General features: G+C 38.9%; 1 protein-coding gene across 50 annotated transcripts in view; it reads left to right on the top strand.

Annotated features, from left to right (window-relative positions):
* The first annotated feature begins 2,072 nt into the window (after window positions 1-2,072).
* The window catches only part of LOC108875356 (receptor-type tyrosine-protein phosphatase eta), a 51,151-nt gene continuing 27,129 nt past the window's right edge, over window positions 2,073-26,094 (top strand). For 41 of the 50 annotated variants that reach the window (XM_051073494.1, XM_051073496.1, XM_051073481.1 and 38 more), the window contains exons 1-6: window positions 2,073-9,020; window positions 21,623-21,644; window positions 21,887-22,180; window positions 22,456-22,722; window positions 23,860-24,120; window positions 24,794-25,054. In XM_051073494.1, the coding sequence (XP_050929451.1) occupies window positions 8,955-9,020; window positions 21,623-21,644; window positions 21,887-22,180; window positions 22,456-22,722; window positions 23,860-24,120; window positions 24,794-25,054 (1,171 nt within the window). In that variant the 5' untranslated portion in view covers window positions 2,073-8,954. The remainder of the gene's footprint in view (window positions 9,021-21,622; window positions 21,645-21,886; window positions 22,181-22,455; window positions 22,723-23,859; window positions 24,121-24,793; window positions 25,055-26,094) is intronic. The other 9 variants (XM_051073507.1, XM_051073495.1, XM_051073483.1 and 6 more) reach the window with 3 other exon arrangements.

Raw genomic sequence — 26,094 nt, 5'->3', positions numbered from 1 at the left:
TAAGGATTATTTAGGGTCTCAGTTTGCTTGTGTTTGTGTGATGTGTTGTAAATGACTCGAAAGTTTATGTGTTATATGATACTACATGTGCTGGATATATTTTATGTATCCTTCTGTATGTACATACATGCTTGTATGTGTGTTTATAACAGAGAAAGAGGAGCTAGTCTGGAAAGCATAAAGCACTGAGAAATCAGATGTCTTTCATAGAGTTTTTAATGGCGTTTGCAGAGATAATGTCTTTCCACTGCAACTCCACCCTCGCTGCAGGGCTCTGTCACAGCGACCTCGTCGCGCTGCTGTTAGTAACCTTTTTTCAACATTGTATGATCCCTTCGAGGGACTTCAGATTGGACAGTTTCAAATGCTAGATTAGAAGTCCCTGTTTACGCCAGTGTTCAAATCTAAACAACAAGCTCTGACAGCAAAGATGTATACAAACATGTTTATGGGTCATAGCAGCAATTATGACTATTTACCCAACATAAACAAAGAAATGAGAGTCATGCAGATGGAGAGATGGAGAGCAGTTACTGCAGGAATATCCTGCTCTGATAGTGGCTGTGACCATTTTTTGCACAAGCATAATTAGAAGCTTTCTGTTTTCAACAGAAGTACACACAAATGTAAAGGGGAACATCCCTTGTACGCTCTTCACTGTTACACTGTGCAGTCAGAAAAAGGGAGTGTGATTCACGCTTCTGTAATGTGTAAAGGCTCTGTAGTTCCAGAAAATTAAGAGTTAGAGTGTTTAGCTTGTGAGAGCGAGAAGAAGAACACAGAGAGTGAGAGGGCGAGTGGTGGTGGTGGGAGAAGTGTAGAAGCAGGCCTACAGCTATATCAGGAGAAGTGGGGTCACTAATAGGGCAGCAGCAACATGGACAGTAGATCAGCAGTTACCAACCTACTATTCTTAAAAAGCATACAACAGCACACAACTGAACTAATGTTTAGTCTAACTTTCTCAGCTGTTATATAGCTTATTAGCTTATTTATTATTTTAAAGGTCCCATATTTTACACTATCTGTGTTTTATTTGAAGTTTTCACACGGACAAGAAGAAAATATATTTGCGGTTTTAAGTATCAAAAATCATCTCAATATAGTTTAACATCTCCTCTCTCTGTAGTTCCAGCTCCTCTGATTGGCTAATTATTGTGACACATGGCCAGGCCAACCACAGTTAACAGACTGCAGCCTACTGGCCTAATGGCGATGGTCACCACTGAAGACAATGTTAAGCAGCACTGAAATGATGGGGAAGGCTGTGCAATCATATCTTGGCTTCCTGACATCCGACAGAATGACCACTTGGCGTTGTGTTGTTAATAAAGTTAAAACAACAAAAAATGTTGTACGGTGGGTCCTGGTTGGCTGTGTTGGGGGCAAAGCTGAGAATGGTGACTGTATAGTTGTGGCATCACAAAGTTACCAAAGTCCTGATGACTCATTTAAAGGCACAGGTTCTGAATACGTGCTATGTGTGTTTCTCCATGGATTGAGGTTTTTGATACATTTATTTAACACCTAGACCTGCTTCATTATGTACATACAATCTTTATTTAACACCTAGACCTGCTTTATTATGTACATACATCTTCATACAATGTGGGACCTTTAAGCTGACTATTCAAATCATTATTTATTATTTTTATAACTATTTGATATCAGTTAATATATGTGCTGCAGTGTTTTGTGCTGTAAAATAAATCTGAATTTCACATTTTCTTAGCCTGCCCATTATTTTAACCATGACAAGCATTCTGCACCCAGCAATTGAGTCTCCATGGAGGCTCCATCACGACTCTCCATAAAACTCACAGTATGGATCCTGTCAGACTGAATCATGACCTCTTTATTAAAATACTATTAGAGGGCCATTCCCTCCTCCCTCTCTGAGTTTTACTTAAAGCCAGTCAGAGAATTTGTGTTATGATTTTTTTGTGCCATAATCACCATCAACCTAAGGTAGAAAAAAACATTACAAATACATACACATACCATACATTGTCTTGCAAGCTGAGGACAGAGTAGACTGACTGTGTTGAAGTCTATAAAAATGCTTGAAACACAGTGTTTTTCAACAAGTAGTTATTGTCTCAATGTTTAATTTCACTTGTTTTAATGTGTGTCTTTGTGGTAATTTTGAAAATTGTCCCACTGAGGAAATATGAAGAAGTACTGTACTGTGTGCCTTACAACATATTTGCTTAATTAACAGGAGTCTCTGTTTTTTGAGACTTCTAATTGAATACGAGCAGTCTGACGTGTATGGAGAAAGACACTTCATTGGGTATTTCCTTGGGCGTTCTCCTTGGAACCAAAGAGAAAAATTATCTCAATTGGCAGCAGATTGTGTGAGCAAACTTCAAACACTGCACTGAATCTGTTTTTTTTTTTTGTTTGTAATTCCTACAAGTTACAGGCCATTTTCAAAGGCGGTGATCATTTATAAGAGAGAGTTATCATTTTATCACACAGATAGCTGAGGAAAAGTGGAGTTCACTTGGTTTGGAGCCATTTAAAGACATCCTCCCAGTCATCCCAAACTGTGAATCATAGTCTAGAAATTCCTGTTTGTGAAGAAATTGTTTCAGCACCTTTATATGGGATAAATGACTCACTTGATGACCTCCTGAATTGTCCTTATTAAAAAACTGTGCGAGCTTAAATGTACAGAAATCATCTACTGGATCAGCAAAAAGTGATGTATGGAAGAGATATGACTTCAGACTGATTTACATGTGTACATGTTCCTCTTACAACTAAAAAAAAAAATCAACTTATTTTACACATTCTTCAAACACTATTTTTCACAATCTCTGATAAGCACCTCCACTGTGAGTTCATGGCAGATGGCCAATGTACATATGTATATATTTTGCCTTAATTAGGAAATTCCTCCATTGTCTTCATTATTTGGTCTGGAACCTGCAATGCTTTGGTTTCTTTTCTGCTTATAACTTTTTTCAAGGAGAGCAAACATTAAAAGGACCTCCTCTTCAGACTGATGTCTGACCTTGAACCGGGTCAGTTTGTGTCTGCTTGTTCTGTTCTTTGAAGTTCTTTCCAGCTACACTGAGAGGACACGTAATCAAAATATACAGTCAGTCATCATATAGACAGCATCTAATGTAATCTGGCCAATTTTATTTTCTCTCTCTCTGTCTTTTCCTTCTGTTTGTTCTTTGATTGCTGCGAAAAGACTCTAACTTGGCAAAATAGCCATCCTCGCCTTATGAGGAAGTGCATACGAAAAACTCAGTCAAATTAACAGCACAAAGGCTGTGATGTTTGCTGTATAAGTATACTGAACTCTCATGTTACATAAAAACTGGACCTTGTCCATTTGTAGAAATGTAATGTATCTGATTTGCATTATATCTTGTTTCAGAGAAGGTTATACGTCACGAATGGAAAATTTTGCACTTACATTACCTTTTATTGCGGATAACAATGGAGACTCAGGCATGTCAAATACAGGAAAAGAACAAAATCAACGGTCATTTGCATTTGGTTTGCATTATGTGAACAAATAACATCTGTCCACAATGTCTGCATTTTCCACTGAACGCTGTGTGTGAATGAAACACAACATTCATGACAAAAGCATCCCAATAGTCGAAATAAAGTCAACAGCTATAAAGTTTTTACAGCTTCATGGTGAACAATAAAGGGATAGTTCAACAATACTTTTTTTTGCTTGCCAAGGTATTGGCTGTAGCTTCATATTTAGCAGACACATATATGACTGTCATCAATCATCACATTTAACTCTCAGTAAGAAAGCTAATGGTGCATTTTCTGATATGTTCAACTTTTCTTTTATCATTGATAGCACACAGACTGTAATACTGTATCTCAACAAATACTGAATGGATTCCCATGAAATTTTGCATTCACAGTCCTCACATGATGAACGCTACAGACTTTGGTGATCCTCTGACTCTTCATCTAATGTCATCATCAGGTCAAATTTTTAAAATGATGAGTATTTATTTGGTTTATGACAAAATGCCTGCAAAATCACATCACCATCAGCTGTATTTTTGATTGGCAGGTACAGTGGTTAGCACTGTCGCCTCACAGCAAGAAGGTTCCAGGTTTGAGCCCCGGTTCGGCTTTTCTGTGTGGAGTGTGCATGTTCTCCCTGTGTCTGCGTGGGTTCTCTCCGGGTACTCCGGCTTCCTCCCACCATCCAAAGACATGCACCGTAGGTGTGAATGTGAATGTGATTGGTTTGTCTGTATATGTTGGCCCTGCGAACAAGTAAATTCATCAGATTCTTTTTCTGCTTTATTTAAATGGCACCTTAAACCACTTAATCATCAGTTGTGCTCGGTTTCCCACAAAGTGAGGCAGCATGAAAATGATACCACACAATGCAGAATGAGTGTTCAACCTGTACTGGACCTATTTCAGGAATAACCTACCAGGAAGCTGCTTTTGTTTAAATCCTGGTCCCTATTGTTCAAAGCTAAGTATAAAGTATAGAATTGCACATGACCTATACCAATACTCTGTGTATTTACTGAGGAGAGTTGTTGATTTTTGGTTCATTTAAAGTGGTTGCGTAATATGGCAAGGAATTCACAGCTTTGTATGTCATTTAGCCAAATTAACAGAATCTCATATCATAAATCTGCAACAATACATCAATTGATGCTGGAGTAGATGGCAATGAGAGGGGGAAAAAGAACAAGAGAAAGACAAAATAAGAGAAGAGCAGGATTATAGGAAGATAAAATGCCAGAGTTCCTGATGGGGCAGCTACAAACGATGCTCTGAGTTTTTTTTAACCAGACCGTTGACATTTTTCAGAGTACTATGGGAAGGTGAGTGGCCAGTGCATGATAGCGCAGTGGTACAGAGGAGCAGACACTTGGGTTTATTTCTGCAAATGTTCAACAAGGTCAACAAAAGCAAACCATGTGAACAGTGGATGAATAGGGCATGTTTACTCTCACAAAAACCTGCCTAACCAATTCTGCCATTCTCCATGGAGAGGAGGTAAAGTTCACAATGGATGTTTCTTGTCTTCATGGCTAAAATGTTGAGACAAAATAAAATAAGAGTGGTGCAACAGGAAGTTACACCAAATTTTACAAGTAGACCTGACCAGAAATAGCCTGTGCACTATGACAGAAAACCAGTGACCTCAACAAACATGCCCAACTTCCACATCATGCCTGTATATTACAGGGTAGTCTTGTTAAGCATCAGCACCGTGTTATATTGAATGTGAGGCAGAAGACTTAAACTTAGGTTGGTGTATTGTGCTACTTAGAATATAACATATACCGAACCTGATGCTTATGCTGTGTAAGTAGCTGTGTATGTATCACCACACTGTAGCTTCAGTTCAGCCAGGCTGGGATGTTTAGGTTTAAGGTTTAAATGATGTGTATATGTTTATGAACTCATGCAGATAACATAACATTCCTTCCATGTCCCTCTGCCTGTACACTATCAGCACCATCTGACACATGAAGCCACTTAGCTCTTGATCTAGATGACAGGAGACAAACACAAAAAAAATACTTATATTTTATACTGCACACAGCAACAAAAGCTAAAATTCACAGAGCAGGCCTGGAGAAAAAAACACAGGCAAACATGTTGCAACAATCCCCAGGGGATTACATAACATTTCCTTGGGAATGGTGGGTCATAGTGACCACTTCATATCATTTCTATCTCCATTAGCCATCATCAGCAGGCCTCTTTTAACAGCCATTATAAAACTGTCTGTCAAAAAGCGATAGCAGCTTTGGCATCCCGTGTACTATTTAAAGGTCAGAAAATCACCCACTCAACATAACACATCTTTAGCAATGCAGCACAAGTGTTAATGCTGCATGAATGCATCAGAGCATTTCTCAGTTGGATAAAACTCCCTGCTATTTTCAATCTTTCAATTTTGTGAAACTTAAAGTAATATTCCACCCAAAATCTGTCTTTTGAGTATCAAGTGTTAAAACCTCTAGTAGAAACTGCTTGCATATAACAGAGGCTGTAGTCAGCTTGAGTGAGAAAAAGCATCAAAACATCTATTTAAAAAAAACTATTTCAAAATAATACTGCAACGAATCCATTTCTCTGCTGTACTTTTATACTCTTCATATGTTGATTGTGGATTAGCTCCCGGCCATGTCACCATGGTTCCCCATCACTTCCGCTGCAACCACATTAGCAAGGGATTTTCCAAACATCAGCGTGAGCAAGAAGAACGATCACAGCAAGCACAACCTTTTCTTCAGCGTCCATATGAGCACCCACTGGTTGTTCAAAGACAGATTGAACATATCGTTGAATCTTCCCAATAATCTGTCTATCAATCATGCAGAGACTATTTGAATATCATATCAGGAATTCAAATGTAGCCTCACTTTCTTGTTGTAGCAGTTGAGGCTTTGCAGTGATGGATTAAAACACACTTTTGCACAGGGCTGTAGTAAGAGGCTGCGGTGTGAGCGCATTTAAAGCACAGACTCATACACTGAATGAAATGAACAAATAAAAGGCTATGATGATTTGACAAGACTGTGAATGTAAGGGCTATCAGGGTGAAAGGACGAGGTCCTCACGTATTTAGTACCATAGTCCATAAATGTCAATTATATATACTTGTATGGTATATACTAGTTTAATATCATCACAGTTTCTTAATTTTGATGTTCTTCTGCATAGTCTCACAAAGAAGACTGCCTGCTGTTTTCACAGCCATCCATGCACAACAATCTGTTATTTGCTGTTTCCTGTACAGCGCTCTGTGACAAAGTTGATAAAAAATTTTCTATAAATAAACTTTACATGACTGGCCCTTGTCATGCAGGCTCACATATTTTATTTTTTCCCCCTGATTCTTCACTGAAGAGAGGAGGTGTGGAAACAACAGGGCAGACGCAAATGACCCCTCAACTATACACTGAAGTGTCCTTTTATTCCTTTAGCAGACTCTGAATCTTCACCGGCCCAAACAGCCTGACCTCTGACGGAAATAAGTTTATTTCAACAGAACTACAGGCTCCAGTCTTTTCTTATCTCCTGTGTTTTGGTAGAGTGGATGTGCATCTTTCAGTGTTCATCACCATTCAGCTTACACTCTCTTCACGGGACACAAACAAAACAGACTATGCCAACTAGAGCATCACTAGGGATAAAATTCAGCATGTTCACAGCAGTTGAATAAAAATGATCATCCTGAATGGACAGATAAAGTGTAGTTATGACAAATGTGACTACTTTCTCAGGCTGCTGCTCTAATTCAGGGATAATTTGTGCTAAATATAAAGGCCCGGCAAACTCACACAAGTGTTTCCACTTATTGCAGTTGACTAGAGCTCTTTTCATGTTGAAGCTGGGTGGAGCTTTGCTGAAGCCACCAGATTTCACACCCTTGTTATAAAGGCATAGGTCAGGCAAGTTTGTTGAAAACTCTAATCAATTACTCATTACATATTACTCACTGAAGAAGTAATTATGTGACTTTATTAATTACTGAAATAATCGTAATGTTATTTTACTTTCATTTTTCAGTCAGTAATGTAATCCTGCCCAACACTGGGTATGAACTGTCCCTCCACAGTAACAGGTGCAACAGAGCTAACAGAGGAGTGTGGGAGATGTCAGCACAGTGTGTATATTAACTTAAATAATGAGGTTAAGCATTGGGATTCTGAATACGTAACCTGATTGACGACACTGTCCACCATACAAATGAATAGAACATTATATGATGGATTTGGATATAATGTAGACACGTGGCATAGCATATGTGTGACCAGCTGTCTTCATAAGAGCACAGTATAGCGCTGGAATAGTAAATCAATAAACTGATTAGTCCATCAACAGAAAAATAACAGACTGAAATTTTGATATCATATATCAAAATGTATCATAATGAACTGATACAAGTTAACCAGCAGATTTAAAAAAAATAATAATAATGAGGATTTTCTGTATATCCCCTTTAAAAAAAAAAAAAAAAAAAATGTTATTTGAATATATTTGAGGTTTGGACAGTTGATCAGACATACAGACAGGATGCTGCCATGAGGCCTGGGAACATGTGGTGATCATTTTGCCTTAAAAACGGCTATAAAAGGTAATTAAGGGATTAATAAATATCCTTTAAAGTTCTTTTAATAAAACCTCACAGATAGATTTGTTTATCGTGCTCAGGAAAATTAGGTCCAATACCTTCACGGATGTTTTTTCTCGTGAGTAAAATCTCTCTGGACAGGAAAAAGCCTAAGACATCCATTTATCCTCCTGCCTGAGGTCCCCTCTCATACTAAGACCCCGTAATTCCTTGCTACGCCCCTGACTTATGTGAAACCACCGGCAAAGCTTGTTGGTAGCAGTAAAACTCAGCCAGCACCTTCAGGGAAGTTTCCTAAAAACATTTGCCTTGGCAGGTCGGCTTTGTGTGGTGTTAGTGAAGAGACTCCACGGATGCATTCCTTCACCCTGCGTGGTCAAGTTATGGCAAGAATGTGGGATGACTCTTTTTCATTTTTCTGCGTGACCAGGCAGCCCTTTCCTTATAGTCCCCCACCTCGACACACACACACACACACACACACACAAGATCAGGCCGTGTCAGTCGACCTGAGTCTGTGACACCTCGGTGCTGACACTGAAGTAGAGCTGGTGAACTGATGATGAGAGGAGAGGAGTGGCACAAACTTCCCCGTGTGACGCGCCAGGCCGCCGCCGCTCCTCCCTGTTAACAGCGCGAAAAGAGAAAAAAAGTTTCCTCTTCTTCTCACTTCTTAGTTCTGCTGATGTAGCGGCAGTTTGACGGAGCGCGTGAGGAGTGAAAGAGACAGGCCCCTACAGCCAAAGGTTTGCCTTTTAAAACTTTTTAAAGGGACAACAAAGTTTGGACATGATATCACTCAGCGGGTAGGGAAGGCACTTGAATCTTTTCTCCCAAAGCGTGCGGCATCATGAAGCCACTGCTGCGCCTCAGCGTCTCTCTGTGGACTGTTCTGGTCTTCAGCGCTCTCCTCATGGTAAGAAAGCTTTCATTCATCTGCACAGAATTAAACGAAGTAATATTAGGGAGGTTTTTTTTCATAGAAAAACGACAACAGAGCGCTTTGTTTGGATGGTGAAGGTCAGTTTTTATCGCACGGGTGTGACTGCACCTGTTGCGCAGGTAGCTACAAGGCTGTAGGGCAATTTGCCTCACTATAGTCAGTGTGTATGTATAGAAAATACATCAACAGTTAAAGCAATTTCATTCTGGTGGCAGATAGAGAATGTCACGTTTTATTATAGGACGAATAATGGGCCTTTGAGAGTTTTAATTGGATTCAAATTTATGTCAGCAAGTAATTAATACGCCGACCTTCACTTGGTAACAATAGTGGTCTATTTATTGGAAGACGTGGAAAGAATATATTAGGTTTAACAATGTTGGACTTATTTATGGAGATAAAAATGCACTCTCTTGCACATTTTACAGTTCCTCATTCCTTTGTAATAATTAATTAAGGAAGCACTCTAATGATGCTTTATATCTGGAATCTCACCATTGGTTAATTATTCGTTCAGGATTGCATAGGTCAGTGTCCAGTGTGTGAAAATACAGTCATCTGAGCAAAGCTTACATAACAGATGAGCTGAGGCATCCAGCAGCCACAGGACCCACCTGTCCTTGTCCCACTGGTCTTTCTGCAGAGAGAGAAAGGTTGAGAGAGGTTGAGAATGGCATGTGAGGATGTGTGTGGCCAACACAAAGGGGTCAGGAATGGAATGAGGTGCAGCTCATTGTCCCTGTCTGTCCTGTAGCCTCAATCACAAACACTGACTTGGTTGTACCTAATAAACTGGTCAGTTTATTATGTGAAAGTTCTACTGTGAACAGTCTAGATAGATTCTCTAGTGGTGTGATTTCTGAGGAAAAGATACCTTTACACTTTCATTGGTTGAGCAAATTTAAGCGACCGTTTGTTGTTGTGACTGTACTCTCTCTAAAGCAGAAGAAGTGGCAGAAGTGGTGTGACAGTTTTGTGCCACAAAGCCTCTAAATGCGGGGTGTTTGGGTGGTTATAATGCTTTCAGATGTGACATGTGTGACTTTGACGCTCTAACTTCTCGTACCTACAGTCAGCAATGGCTTCCTTTAACCTTGATATTTGCCACACCTTAACCAGAACACAGAGTGTTCGGTTTAGAAAACACTTATTTGGTTTGTTTTGGCAAACAACATATTTTCTCTTTTAGATATGAGGCCACGTTGATGATGAACCACTGTAGGTTAATGTTTTAATTTCTTCACATCATGCAAAGCAGCTTAATCATTTATGTACCACCTGCTACGTGGATCTCCTTTGGATGTTTTACAGTTGGTGTGATCATACTATATTGTAACTATTATCATATAATAATTACTAACATAATTATATTGTAATAAGTAATTATATTGTACAATTACATAGCTCTTAGTTACACAAAATTAAATTCTGCACCAGTAATACTCAAACTGGTGTCTACTATTGGATACATCTTGTAGAGGGGAGCAGAGATGGGCCTCACAGTTGAATTTTGTTGAACTGAAATGCAAAAACTGCTGAAAATTCAAGTTGCCATGTGCCTCTATTATCCTACAACTGTTCAGAGGTGTTTTCTCATTTGAACACAACGTCCTCTCAAAAAATGTTTTTCCATTCTTGCAATGTGTTTTTTTAATTGGCCCACTTTTTTCACTCTGTTCACTCTGTTTGCAAATGAAATTTAAAAAATACACAATCATAGCTGTAAACTATGATTTCTGTATTTACTGAGCTGGACTGTTCATTCTTGACCTTGAAGACTGGGAGATATACAGTTCCAGAAAAAAAAAAAAACAGATTATAAAATTATTTTATATGATTAGTTCTTAAATACAGTAGTTAATATTATTTTTGTGAAATACGCAGATATTCGAGCACAAGTCGTATAATAGGAAGTAAAGGTGCAATGGTGCATTAATTTTAGCCAACTTCTATGAGGCATACACATAGAGATCAACACATGTCGGTCATGCAAATGTGAGTCTGCCTGCCAGCACAGTTGGCTTTAATACTGTAGAGAAAGACTGGCTGACTGACAGACTGATGAAGGCTCATCTAACAAACTGGGTTTAACTGTGTGATTTGGTCTTAAAGAGCATTCACACTGTGTCCTACACATATGTTAAGGCAAGAAAAAGAATCCAGGGTCTGTTCCCTTTAAATTTTAGACCACTGAGCCTAGACTGGTGATCAGAAATGAGTTCTCCCAAATTGGGACCAGACGGTCAGACACAAGACAGTCAGGACTTTCTTGTTCAAAACCTGCTGCACTTTAAACATCTTTTTTTTTCTTTTTTCTTTTTCACCTTTATTTGAACAGGGCAGTGGAGATGAGACAGGAAAATAGGGAGAGAGAGCAGGGGAATGATGCTGCTTAGGGCACATGAGCCCATGTGGTACACGCCCCAACCATTCGGCTACGGGGGCACCCAAACATCTTGTCTTTTGATGAAATTAGAGATTAGAGGCCTGTTTGTTTTATTTATTTTTTATTTATTTTATATTTATTTATTTATTTATTTTTACTTACTACAGCTGCATGTATACACATCCTTGAAATGGTTTACTCCAACGTGTTTGCAAGCAGGCAAGAGACATTTTAAGACGAGGTCTTTTTGTGGTAAGATGTTGATGTGGATGATAGCCATACAGAGCAACACAAAACACCCCATTTTAATTTTTATTTCGATTCCTGTCTCTTGCTTTATTGATTTTTCCCTTTTCTCCCCATCATTATCTTTTTTCTCTCTCTTTTCGAGCAGCTTCATCGCAGTTGTCTCAACTCAGCTCCCGTTTTAAGATACGTCACTGTGTCTGAGCATCTGTCGTATCATCCAGTGTTTGTGGTAGGGCGTTATGCCTCTTAAGTCATGGAAACAAGTCAGAGAGGATGAGATGTGGATCATAATTTCACAATAAATGACACTTAATACCAGGGCAACTGAAACAACGACGACATGTTTGCTTTCATGACCAGTGTATGGATTTGGCTCTTCATGTGGATCATTCTTGGTAGTCCTCAGGATGCATCAGATGTTGAATTTAGTTTCTGACAGTGAGACAAAAAAAAAAAAAAAAAAGTAAATTTGGAAACATAGTTTGTCTTAAAGCACACCAGGAAGTTAATATAGAAAAAGGGGAAATGCTACGCTTCCCTGAAATGAAATTTTTTGCATATTGACATTTTCCATACTCGTACTGTAGCATTTTGACTGTGACAAACATCAACAATCAACTTAACTGTGACAAACACAGTCTGTATGTTACCAACAGTCTGAAGTGATTATACAGTACATGTTCCATTTAGTTTCTGTCTAGTTTCAAAGTTCAATTCCTCTTTAAAAGAGATCTCAGAATTTTATATTTTTGACCGTATTCACTTAATTTTCTGAAACTGATGTGCTTGTCTTCTCCGTGCTGCTTGTCAGTAGTCTCTGTATCTCATAGGCGACGCTGTTCGCAACCCTCCTGTGTTCACCAGGCTTCATGTGGATTCATGAGCATACAGTCAGTCACTGTTAGTGCTAAGACTCAACCTTGCAGACTCAGCCTCAGGTAATGGGGACTCAACTTGGAATTGAACACCGGGGACTCGAGACTCAACTTGGACGCGAAGTTTCATGGCTCAACTTTAACACTGCTCTCACCCCACACTTCCAGACTATAAAGATGCAGCCCCTCTAAATTAATTGTTATTGAAATAACATACTGCGCGTATTATCGTTTTTTTGTATTAAAGAACCAGCTCAGCTGCAGATCAGCTCGGAATAGAATTGAAAATAGGCTTAAAAATAAAGTGTGGCTTGTCAAAAGAAAGTGTGTGCACAGTCACAGCTTAACACTCACCCATTAATGACCCAGGAAAAGTACAACACTTTGCATGACTTTATCATAGTATGGAGCCTTTCTCTGTTCCCATCCACTGTGTCTGTTTCGTTCTCTTTCGCTGTCTGTGGCCTCCTCGCAGAAATGAGAGTGCACGGTGACGTAGCTATCAGTGGGAAACATCTTGGAACAAGGAAATGTGACGTTTTCTAACACTTAAAAGAGCTGGCCTGTCTGTGGCTAAGGACCCTGCGTGATGGACACTGTCTTTCTGGCTAGCTGCCCCTCCAGTGCCTCGCACTGCTGTAAAATGTGGATGACGTGTGATGACTTGATGACGTCTGACGCTCATCTGAACACAATAATCTCCCTCCAAAATGTACTCTTCTCACTCTATCCAAATTAGAAAGCATAAGCCTCCTTGTTTTGCTTCCCATTGTTGGTCGAAAGTGCAAAAGTCACAAATCAAATCCTCCTTTGTGGAGCACTGTAACCTCCACCCACTCCCAGCCCCCCTTTGACTATATCAAGACAGTCAAGTTTCAAATTAACAACCCCAAACATGCTGCCCTCGACCAGGGCTGCGGCTGGAAGTTGAGCATGTACAAAATGAATTACAAAGAGTCACAGTTCCCCAGTCCATGTAAATGAGACACAGGCTCCTCTTTCAGCCTCAAAGGCCTTATTGTCAGCAGATAGCTATCATTTTATCAGTGGCCTCTGAGCGAATCATGGCCAGGGAAGGCTTAAGAGGAGATGAAAAATTATTATTTTTCTCTTGTTGTACTTGTCTTTCTATCACTCATACTGTCTTTCCAAATTGAATGCCAGAGCTCTTCAAGCAGAATTTAAATGCCCCATTGGTTCAAAGCGAGTCTACCTGTGGCAGTTTGACAGGTTGGTTGCTTGGTACCAATGACAGCCAGGTGCTGAAATGTTTTTTTTTTTATTTTTTAAAAACTCACTTGACCAGATGTACTCTGTTATGCTAACTGGTCAGTCAGTTCTCCACTTTAATCCAGACTGAGATGGCTCACCAACTATTGGCTTCATTGCATGAAATTTTGAACACATTCATGTTCCCCTCATGATGAACTGAAAAAAACAGGTAATTCCTGAACTATCCATATAGTCATAGAAAATTCTCTTCATTTGCAGCTCATTAGCGATTTGTAGCAAGCTACCCTGCTAAACTGCGATGATGAACATGTTAAACATTCATCACTTTGTGAATGTTAGCATGTTGACATTAGCATTTAGCTTAGTCTACTGAAACCGGTACTATATATATTTTTTCTCAGGCTTCTGTTAGGCCATCATAGCTTAACGGCCAGGGTTATATTGCTCCCTGTTGGTTGATGGTGCTTGATTGAGTGTTTTTGCATTTTCATGTGGATGGAGATTTAGTGCTGTCACTGGTCTGTGACAGCATTTCATTACAAACCATCAAAGGAAACATTATAGTTCAACATGGTATTGAGACCTTAGTTGTTTCTCACAGCTGGTACAGCTGATATCAGCTTTAACTATCAGTTTCATTCTACAGTGTAATTGCCTGTAAATAGCAGAATTACTTGGTTGTTGAATCCGGGGACCAACAACCAAGGTTTAGAGATTGTTAAAAAGTCTCAAAACATCCACAGCTCCATTTTCTAAACTGGCCATGTTGTGTGGGGCCACACAGGGCAGGAGTGTATCTCTGTATACATTGCTCTATAGAATGTAGATTTATATAGAAAGGTATATAGTTTGTTTGATCATTTAAAGGCAGTAATTACACCCATGAATAAAGCACAAAGAAGCCAGTTACTATATATATATATATATATATCTATATATAATACAAAACCTACATTACACTTTCTTTGTAGTTCCTTCTCATCACACACCCCACACTCTACTTTAACACATTTTATACACCACACTGATCACACCTCTATGATCAGTACAATGGCCAGCCCTCTGTGTCCAGAACCTGTGGCTGTGGACACAGATGTATTGCATTCATGCACATCTTCCTCCTGTTGTATGGCCAGCAGCATTAGGAGGAAGCTCTAATGGCAAGTGCATTGTACTCAGATGAGTATCAGGAGCCAGCAGCTCAGTAGTCTGAACAGCGCAGCACAGTGCTGGGGATGGTAAATACTACGTCACTTATTTCCATAGCCTCTGATGTGGCCCATGATAGCGGCAGCGGGACTGTGGTGTGGGAGGCTGATACCTGGAGACAAAACACACTCATAGCTAAAGCTGTCATGCGCAGTTTTTGGAGGCAGTGGATATTTTTAGACATGGCTTTCGGCATTGTTTTATGATTCATGTTCCTATAGCGTTCCACAGAAGGACGCTCACATTGAATTTCTCTCGTGGAGCGTTTGTATTCACACAGAAATGCTTTTACGCTCAAGTGTTGCACTGTATGGAATACAGATGTATAAACACAAGCACCTAAAGGGATCATTGATATGTAGAAAAAGAAATCAGCAAGTCTCCCTCATAAAGTGGGTTATAATGTACATTAATTTTAGGTTATATATTCAATAGTAATTGATTATTAGGCTAGTAGAAGATATTTTAATATCAATATTTTCAAAAAACTAGCGTAGGCTCATTCCAAATGTAAATCCTAAATATTCAGATCACTGGGGAAATGAGTTTGATCAATGTATTGCAGTATAATTGAATATAATAATATATAATAAAAAAATATATAATAAAAAATCCAGTGGAAGAGGACTATTGATAATTTGTGGTAAACGACAGGGCTAAATGATTTGCCAAGAAAGATTGCGACACTAGTACAGCCTGTCAGGTGTTGGATTGCTCTAAGATGGTTTTAAGTTAACCTAGACCAATTTAAATGAGCCAACAGTTGTTTTGTTTTTGCCACTGTCGCGTGGCTCTTGTCTTCCTCTAATTGACCTTAATGAACTGGAAGTATAAAGTACAGCATAATGAATAAGTTAAAAGTCCGTTATGTTGTTCAAATGTGTTATCAGTGGTCTCTGGGTGGGCTCAGGAAGTGCCAGGAAGTTATGTTAGAACAGAAACAATGAGTAAGTCGCTCATGAGAAACTCCTAAGGCAATGAACTTTAAATAGAGAACAATCTGTCAATTTATTAAAGGCAAACCGAGGAGAGTGAGAATTACAATTTTCACAAATCTCACCACACATAATATTAATGATGTTTTGATGTTATTTCTCAGTCTTTTGTTAAACATTTTGAATAATTACACCATGAAATATGAAATATCAGTATCACTTACTCTACTCTCATATCCTATCTCACTGATACTTGCAGCCATGGACTGGCACTTGAGCTTATCTAAAGGGCAAAAAATGTCTCTCATGCTATTATGTATATTAAAAAAAGAGTCATATGACTGGAATAATGCTACAACAAAAGAGCAGAAATGATGACATACCAGAAGTAAAGGAAAAACTGTCACACCTACTCATGCATGTGCCCGCGCGTGTGCGCACACACACACACACACACACACACTGTTTTGATTTGAGTCAGATAACATGATTTTGCAGAATTTACAGCTGTAGAGGAATCCACTTTCTCCACTCAGCAAGTCAACAAGGGCACCACCAGCAGCCCCTCAACCTTATGCAACTTTGTGTAATTCAAGGAGCAGAAATGAAGTATTGTGCATTTTTTCCCCTCCTGTTTTTGTTCCAAGTTATCAGATTATGAGAAGCTAAGGTTAAATAGGCTGATCACTGAGCAAACAGCTTTTAAGGTGATTTTTTGATTGTTTTGGGGGTCTGAGTGTTATTATGGAGGAAGGAACTAGGGCGTTATCAGGAGGTGAGCAGCAAAGGCAGACTGTTAGGAATGAGAGGGAATCAGACAGGCAGCCTGCCTTTAGGGTTGATGTAATGTTTATGTAGTGGTCAGTACAGCCATTTCCTCCTCCTCTTGTAGACAGGCCCAGTCAAAGGGCACTGATACAGTACACAGGGCAAATGGGTCATGGGCCAAGTCCCAGCCCAGTATGTCTCACAGTGTATATTTAATGTTGCCCCTCAAGTGGAAGTCTAATGGTTACAAGAAGTAACTCTAGATAACTTCTAAGAACTGTTTAGATTTTGAGCTGTGTGTACTGCATGGCTTCAGTAGAATAATAATTTCCACTGTTTGTGAATTTACACAAACACAACATCTATGTAACTTATTTAAGGTTTAAAGAACAAAGAGCTGTAATGAGCCTGAGATTAGAACTGAGGGTTAAAGGCAGGGAGGGAGGATGTACAGATGGGTGGAGCAGAAGATTCATAAGAAAAATGTCCATTATTTGAACTTCAGTATTTCTAGGGCAGTATTTCCCAAATGGGACTTTGGAACTTGGGTTATTACAGCTCTCTGAGCCAGCGCCAAGGCGTAATGGCTTGAGACGTTGTTTTGTTTATTTAGTCAGGAGAAAATAAGTGATTCTTAGGAAGAGGGCCAAGGGACATAAAACATTTGGGAGTCATGGCTCAGAGAAGTCGCATCCCCCGGGGTCAGTTTAACATGAATATTTGTATGAAAACATGAGATAGTCATAGTGTTAAGATGCAGCTTTCACATACTGGTATGTGACCTTTGCCATATTCTTGTGGAGCTGGAAGAGGTTTTATTCATTATGATTCTGTCCAGACACAGACAGCGGGCAGTTTTACTGTTACTTGGTTTATGTACTGTACCACTAAATTAAAACATCTTTCACTAAGATTTTAAGTGGAGCTCACTGTATATACTTCTACCAGCTAAACATATCTGTTGCTGAAGTTTGAAGGTCATCCTTGACTTTTGAAACCTTTGCAGCTGAAAAAACAGTCTCACCATTAGTAGGTTTTGATCACATGATCTTCATCGTGTTCAGATTTCCATTTTTCTGAGCACGCTAAGGACTTCTGATCCATGTTGGATATTCTTGTGTAGTTAAGTAGTTACCAAAAGAAATCTAAAAGCTAATCCAACATGGACTGAAACATTGGCTCATACTGGTTTAAAGCCAGTAATTTCCACTCTTTGTCAGCACCATGATACTGCCCCGAATCAACTAATAATACAGATTTTTATCTAAATGCAATTAATCTGACATTGTTAAAAAAGAGTAGATGTTAAGCCCCTATGTGTAAGATTTGAAAATGTATGTCTTTGGTGACTTCCAGTGGTAGTACAAACTCTAAACTCAATTAGAGTTTACTACTCTAAACTGGATGAAAAGTTTTTGGTGATTTGGAGTCAAACTGACAGTTAAACAGATGTAGACCCCTTTTCATGGCATCTCTTAAGTGTCATAGCCGTAGGCTGAAGGTCATAGCATGAAAAGAACATTATTGTGATTACACAACCCATTTGTTTTATTCATGGTTTTCTGTTTAATCTAAATCAAATGCAGCCATCGTTAATATTAGTTGTTACACCTGTGTGTTCTCTGCAGCGACAAGTCCAACCCTTAAAATAGTCTATTTTCACGTTTTAGGTTGGTATGGCTAGTATATTAGCGTAGAGTAGCCTATTTATGGTGGAGAAATACAGAGAAATAATACCATTTGTTTGGAGTCATGTTTCTGACGAAAGTACTGTAAGTCCAATATTTACTCTACTCTATGCTCTGTTTTGGACACCAACTACTGAGAAAAATATCTGGGTCTTCAGCTGCTTTGTGTTTGACTCTTGTTCGCTACATCTTGCTAGCGAACTTGTCTCTGTTTTTTGCTGGACATTTATTCACACTCTGTGTTTATCAAAACATTTTGCTGAACATCTCTGCATACTTCTGTCGGAAATAGGATTGAAGACAGGGATGATACATATGTATGACCATATTGGGAATTTGCTAGCTGTAAAATCCAAACTAGGCAGAGAGCTAAAAGAGGCAATGAGCTAGAGCTGAAGAGCTTGGTGATAAATTTGTGTGAAGGTTCATTGAGGTAGGTCACCTCTGTCATTAAACACATAATTTTAAACCACTGTAAATATAAAAATGTTGAAGAATGAGCTTTACAGTTGACATGTTTATGTTACTTTTAAAGTTTAATTAGTGGTGAGGGAGTTAGCATGGGTACATATCTGTCCATGACAGCTAGCTGTTAGATAATTGCTGCCTCAGAGACAGGCTTGAATATATTCATTACCCATATGTTAATGAATCCCCTGAAAAGGTGTGGCATATTTAACAGTATCAGGTCAATGGAGCAATTTGCAGAGAAAATACAGAAAATAGATAACGGTAATATGTTGAAACAGCTGGAAAAAACAATATATGTGAAAATTAGAAAAAAGGTGAACTCTTGCACAACAGTGGTAACACAGGGTTTTAGGAAAAAATGTGCAACAAGTTGACAAATGGCAAAAGTGGGGTTTGATAGCATTTTATTGAATCTCCATCTTCCTGCTTCTGACAAGAAACCATGTTCAGTAGCTTACAAATAGCCCCTTTAAGTAACAAAAGTTATAGATACATTTTTGAAGAACAACTGTTAATAAGGAAGAAAGTGTAGAAATAAGGGTTTTGATTTTGAGTGATTTGTCAGACTAGGATCTTAACTAATGTGCTTAGATTAGGCTGTTCAAACCCAACCCCAGACAATGGAGATCATCATCACTTAAAAGCTGTCTATTATGGTGGAAAAGTAAAGTGTGTGAATACATTATGGATAGTGAGAAATTCTCAAACACCCATTCACATTCTATTTGACAGGGCGTTTGTGTGAAGCTTAGCTATGCCACCACATGGCACAAACAGCAGAAGTATAGTCATCCAGATGTACCACTACCTCATACAGGCTGTTCCTCCTGATAATGCACCAAACCTACAGGCAGGATTTTTTCCACTACCTACATGATAATTCAAATCGCTGGTTGTTTGGTTGGTTCATGTTTGAAGTTTCAAAAAAACTTTTGAGAAATACTAACTTCTGAAAAAGATAAACACACACATTATATTCTATTGTACTGACCTTCTCGTACAATATGTAAACACTCTCTACTAGATCCTCAAAGAGCACTAAACCCCTGAGCCCCTCATGCACCACTGTGTGGCACCCTTGTACTTCAGAAAGAAGAATAGAATCTCAGAGGATTGGGAGGAAAGGCAGGGTCACTGCTGTGACTGGACAAAGAAAAGTTAAGGAGAGGACACAGTCTCCTGGGACGGGTGGGTGGAAGGGGCAACACTGACCTTTTCTTTTCCTTCAATGATTTTTGAGTTGCAGGGTCTATTCTGTTGTATATTCTGCTCTATTCCATATACAATTTCTAATTCAAATTTGTTTTTGCATTACTATGAATAAGCACAGAATTGCCAAAGCATGTTTGTTCCTAATATTCAGAATTATGCAAGTATAATTCATTATACATTAGAAACAAATACCATATATTGTTTGCACATTACCACTACACAATAATGAATGCATGTAAAGTCTGCTCTGTCATTGTTGGGAGTTAATGATTGAGCCTATCTTTGGGGAAGAGAATGGTGCAGGTTTCAGCAATGATGCCATGTACTTAATGTTTAGCTTTGTGTTAAACAGACTTGTCAGTGAATGACTCTGGGTTGTTTAAGTTTTGGCTAATAAGTAATGTGGAGTCAGAGCTGTGTGTTTAGCCCTGATACCAGAATACAGGTGATAACGGCAGCAGAAAAATGGAGTATGAGTTGTGTGGACAGCAGGTTGTATGCTCACATGTATGAGTGTGTGATATTATTATTGTTTGCTGTGATCAGTATTTGTTTGTAGTTGTTTTGAGTTGGAGCAGTGAGATATCCACATGTAATCCTACAATTGAACAATCCATGCCCCCATTTAAGATTACCTGAGGCCATACAATGATTAGTGATAGGCAGGTATTACCAGAGTCTACTTCCTTGTTGTACTAGCTGACACACAAACACGATCTTTTCATTAGGTAGAAAGGGACTTTAACCCATAATACTGAGCTTTTGTGTCTTTGTTTGCACCACTGAAAAGGAGGTGTCTTGTTGAACGAACCAAAAAAAAAAAAAGTTTGTTTTAAATCTCTTTGTAGTTATATGAATTACATGAATTTATTGTTTTTTCATTTTAAAATGAGTAAATATTTGATCAGTGTATAATCAAACTAAAATCTACCTAAAAATTTGATACAGACTTTACTTGTCACTTTAGTATTAAGGTTTGACACCCAGCCCTGTATAGGGCTTAGTCTTTTTCCACCTGAGTTTAATTCCTGGGAATGTGGAAAGTCTTTGAAACAGAAGTTAGACCTATATATTAGGAGAAATAGAAGAATTGAGAAGAAAAAATAAGTGAACAGTTACAGAATAAATTAAATCCGAAAAATAGAAATGATTAGGTTGCACTGAAGATGATCACATGACCTTAGTCCTTTTAAGATATGGTCCTGGTTATATGGTCCTGCTTTCTTACAACAACTTCAGCAGTGACAAATTAGAAGACATGGCTGCTATAAAGTCAGCCAGGACAGCATTTCACATCATGTGTGACTCAGGGTTACAAAAGGCTGGTGTTGAAGATGCTCAGGAAACACAACCCACTCAGCAGTAGTTCCATTTAATGATTTTATTTCAACAGACTTGTTCTAACAATTGCCACTAAATTCACTGATGCCCAGTGACATTGAACAGGTGGCTGAGCTTCTGGTTGATGCTTTAAAGCTATTTAAAACTCAATACTGACCTCTGCTGGTGCAAACTGATTTACTTTGCTGTTCTCTTTCCTCATCCACAGAACTCCCACGTAGAAGTAGCTGGTAAGAATGTATTTATTGTCTCTTTATTTTATTTCACTTGTGTTTGTTTGTCTCTGTACTTAAAGAAATATAAGTACTCACCATAATACTGTATTTCGTGTTTAATATAAGCTTGTGAATTACAACATCTGCTCTCTAAAATGACTTGAAAAGACATTTTTTAAATTTATTGGTACTCTTTTCTTGGCTTTGTTTTTCTTCTTGTTCTTGTCCTCTTTTCTTGTTGTTCTTCTGACTCTTAGGTACGACACAACCCAGCACAGCATCAACAGCAACAACAGCACCGACAACAGCAACAACAGCAGCAACAGCAGCAACAACAGCAGCAACAGCAGCAACAGCAACAGCATCGACAGCAACAACAACAGCAGCAACAGCAACAGCATCGACAACAGCAGCAACAGCAACAGCAACAACAACAGCAACACCAACAGCAACAGCAATAACACTGACAGCAGCAACAGCAGCAGCAACAACAACAGCAACAACAACTACAACAACAGAAACAGTCAGCCCTATATCTAGTACAACTGTCAGTAAGTCTGTTTACTTTGTTGAATCACGTACATCCTAGGCGTTGACGTGTCAGCAATAACATGTTGAAAACAATGACTTTATACAGCATTGTGCCGCCATGCTCCATATTCAGTGTGTCTGATTACTGTTTTTATGACTGTGAACAAAGTGTGTTTGGTATGAATAAACCACAGATATCTCATACACAGATGATAATACCATATTATACTGATGATGAGTAATGAGAACCTAAAATATGAATTGTTTCTCCCACCAACCTGTCTCTCACTCACAGAGCCTGAAGATATCAGAAATCTCACTGTCACTAACTTCACCACATCCTCTGTGACTCTGAGCTGGATTAAACCAGAAAGAAACAGCTCCTCCTATAGTATTATAGTACAGTGGACAGATGGAAAACTCAATCAAATTGTGGATTCATCTAAAACATCCGTGACCATCAGTAACCTGACTGCTGGTGTCCAGTATACCATAACTGTTACTGCAGTGGCAGGTGACAACCGTACTGTTGGACAGAGCGTGGCTGTTTCCCAATACACAAGTAAGTAAGCATTTGAATGTGATGATACCATCAGGAAGTCTGCTGAGGACACCTGGTGGAGAGGTCTCTGCAATGATTACAAGCAGGATGAAATTCAGAGGCTAATCCAAGAACAGTCCAGAAGCCTGTACTACAAAGATTTGAAGTTAGCAAGGTAACTTCAGGTTTAACTCAGGGTTTTCAGTCTCACGATGGTGGCTCACTTCTTAGCAGGGTAAATCTCTGTGGTAATTTATGCTGAATGTCTAACCTGCTTCAGAGGATCAAATCAAAACCTGTCAACAGCCCAACTACTGACCCGTCAGATCACTGGAAAACTATACTCATTATTGTCATCTCTGCAATAAAGTGACAAATAATAAAGATTGACAGATTTTTTTTATAAGATTCTTTTATCCATGCACTGTTGAATATTTCCCACAATTATAAATGAACATTGCAGTCAGATTGACTTTCAAAAGACAATAACTTTCTCGTCTCCTCTCTGCTTTGGAAGCAGAAACAGTCTGACAATACTGTAACTTTTTATCTGCATCACATATTCAGAATAACTTCTAAGTACTAAGAATAAATAACCATCAGACAAAAGAGCAAAAATGCTCATTCAGTAAAAAACATGATTTTTTGTACTTATTTACAATAAGTTATTGGAAATTATTAATTATTAGTTATTTATTAAAGTTACTATTTTTTATTTTAGTCGTGGTCATAATTTTTATATTTCACCTTGTTAAATATCATTCTTGGATGTCGCTATAACTGAATTAACCTGCAGGTATCAGCGTTTCTTCTAACATCATATGAAGTACTTAACTCATAATTCTGATAACGTTGCTTGTAATTAACAACAATGCATGAACACATAATCCTGGGTTGACTTAATGAGTTGATAACCACCATCGTATGACTGCTTAGCAAGACTGCTGTTAGGTTCAGTGAGACAGATAATGACAAGATATCCTGGATATGTTGATCTTGCTTCATTTTCACATCCCCACTTGGTCCTCTCCTCTTCTCTTTAGGACCAGGTATATTTGTTGTTTTTGTTGTTGTAACAAATTTAATAGTTTGTCAAAGTAGATGCACCATAAAATGATTTTTAAAAGTCTTTGCCCATTGAACACATTTTCCTCACAGAGCCTGAAGTGGTCTGTTGCTTCAACATCACTGGAATCACAACATCTTCTCTATTTGTGATGTGGACTGAACCAAAGGGAGAGCGCTCCTTTTATAGAGTACAGTGGACTAATGGAAGCAGTGAGCAGAGTGTCATTGCCCATGAAACAAAAATGAATGTCACTGGGCTGACTGCTGGAGTGAAGTACAGTTTTACTGTCATATCAGTGGCTGGAGATAACAAAACAGAGAGTGACACGGCAGAGATTTTTCATTACACAAGTAAGATGATGAATATAGTTTTTGTTGATCCTGGTGCTTCAGAAACGCTGTTTTGTGTTTGACTGCTTCATTTAAGAACTAGAATTACCACCTTGTGGTCGTATACCTCCACCAACCAGTCCAGTTCTTTTTTTTAAAGGGTCAAAAGTTTGTTTTGTGAGGTCACAGTAACTTTGACGTTTGACCCTTGGCCACCAAAATGTCTTTGGTTCATCCTTGAGTCCAAGTGAACGTTTGTACCAAATTTCTATTTTCTTGCTGTAGTTGTTCTAGTTTGCATCTCAATCATAGCTGAGGGGGAATCAGTTACTTCACAAAAACAAATGATGAAACTATTTTCTTTATGAGGATCGGGAAACTAAATATCATATTTGATTTACGAATGTTACTGATGTGTGCTTTTTGTAGTCAACAGGGACATCACAATTAAGAGATACAAATTTTCTTACATGTCCTCTTATGTCCCACTTGGTCCTCTCCTCTCCTCTTTAGGACCAGGTATAAGTAGAAAAGTTTTATCATTTGTAGCTTCTTTGGCTGAGCAGCTGTGCTCTTGTGTCATCAAATACACTCAGTTGTGTGTTTTGTACTTGTCACAGTCAGTCGTTCTTTCTTTGTTGGCTCTAAATGTCTTTTTCCTCTCCCCCATCGTGTATTTATCCTGCACTCACAGAGCCTGAAGAAGTCAGAAATCTCAGTGTCACTAACTTCACCACATCCTCTGTGTCTCTGAACTGGACTGAACCAGAAGGAAACAGCTCCTTCTATAGAGTACAGTGGACAGATGGAAAATTCAGTTTGACTGATAATGTGTCAGAAACATCTCTAACCATCAGTAACCTGACTGCTGGTGTCCAGTATGAAGTAACTGTTACTGCAGTGGCAGGTGACCACCATACTGTTGGACAGAGCGTGGCTGTTTCCCAATACACAAGTAAGTAAGCATTAAGCATTTGAATGTGATGATACCATCAGGAAGTCTGCTGAGGACACCTGGTGGAGAGGTCTCTGCAATGATCACAAGCAGGATGAAATTCAGAGGCTAATCCAAGAACAGTCCAGGTGTAGGATAACAAGTCCTCTCAAAGGAGAGGTCCAGGTATCTCAGGGCTCTGTCCTCACATGAGGGTGAGACAGTTGGTGGTTGCACTGACGGCTGTTTTAAGCATCAGCTGCAGTGATGCTGTTGAACTGGACCACAGTGATGATGAGAGAGTTCAGCAGTGAGGCAAAGGTTTGGATTTGTGTTGGTCGTGTTTTGGTTTTGCTCCATAGGTCTGGCTGAGATTTCTGGGCAGAGACTGAGAGAATGAAGCAGCTTGATGATGTTGCTGGGGCGACATGTCTCTTGTTTGCACAGTTGCAACGAATTTAATAGTTTGTCAAAGTAGATGCACCATTAAATGATTTCTTTGCCCATTGAACACATTTTCCTCACAGAGCCTGAAGTGGTCTGTTGCCTCAACATCACTGGAATCACAACATCTTCTCTATTTGTAATGTGGACTGAGCCAAAGGGAGAGCGCTCCTTTTATAGAGTACAGTGGACTAATGGAAGCAGTGAGCAGAGTGTCATTGCCCATGAAACAAAAATGAATGTCACTGGGCTGACTGCTGGAGTGAAGTACAGTTTTACTGTCATATCAGTGGCTGGAGATAACAAAACAGAGAGTGACACGGCAGAGATTTTTCATTACACAAGTAAGATGATGAATATAGTTTTTGTTGATCCTGGTGCTTCAGAAACGCTGTTTTGTGTTTGACTGCTTCATTTAAGAACTAGAATTACCACCTTGTGGTCGTATACCTCCACCAACCAGTCCAGTTCTTTTTTTTTTTTTTTTTAAGGGTCAAAAGTTTGTTTTGTGAGGTCACAGTGACTTTGACGTTTGACCTTTGGCCACCAAAATGTCTTTGGTTCATTCTTGAGTCCAAGTGAACGTTTGTAGCAAATTTCTATTTTCTTGCTGTAGT

The sequence above is a fragment of the Lates calcarifer genome, linkage group LG10 (assembly GCF_001640805.2).
Source record: "Lates calcarifer isolate ASB-BC8 linkage group LG10, TLL_Latcal_v3, whole genome shotgun sequence".
Classification (NCBI taxonomy): Eukaryota; Metazoa; Chordata; class Actinopteri; family Centropomidae; genus Lates; species Lates calcarifer.
This window is presented reverse-complemented; position numbering and strand designations above follow the sequence as displayed.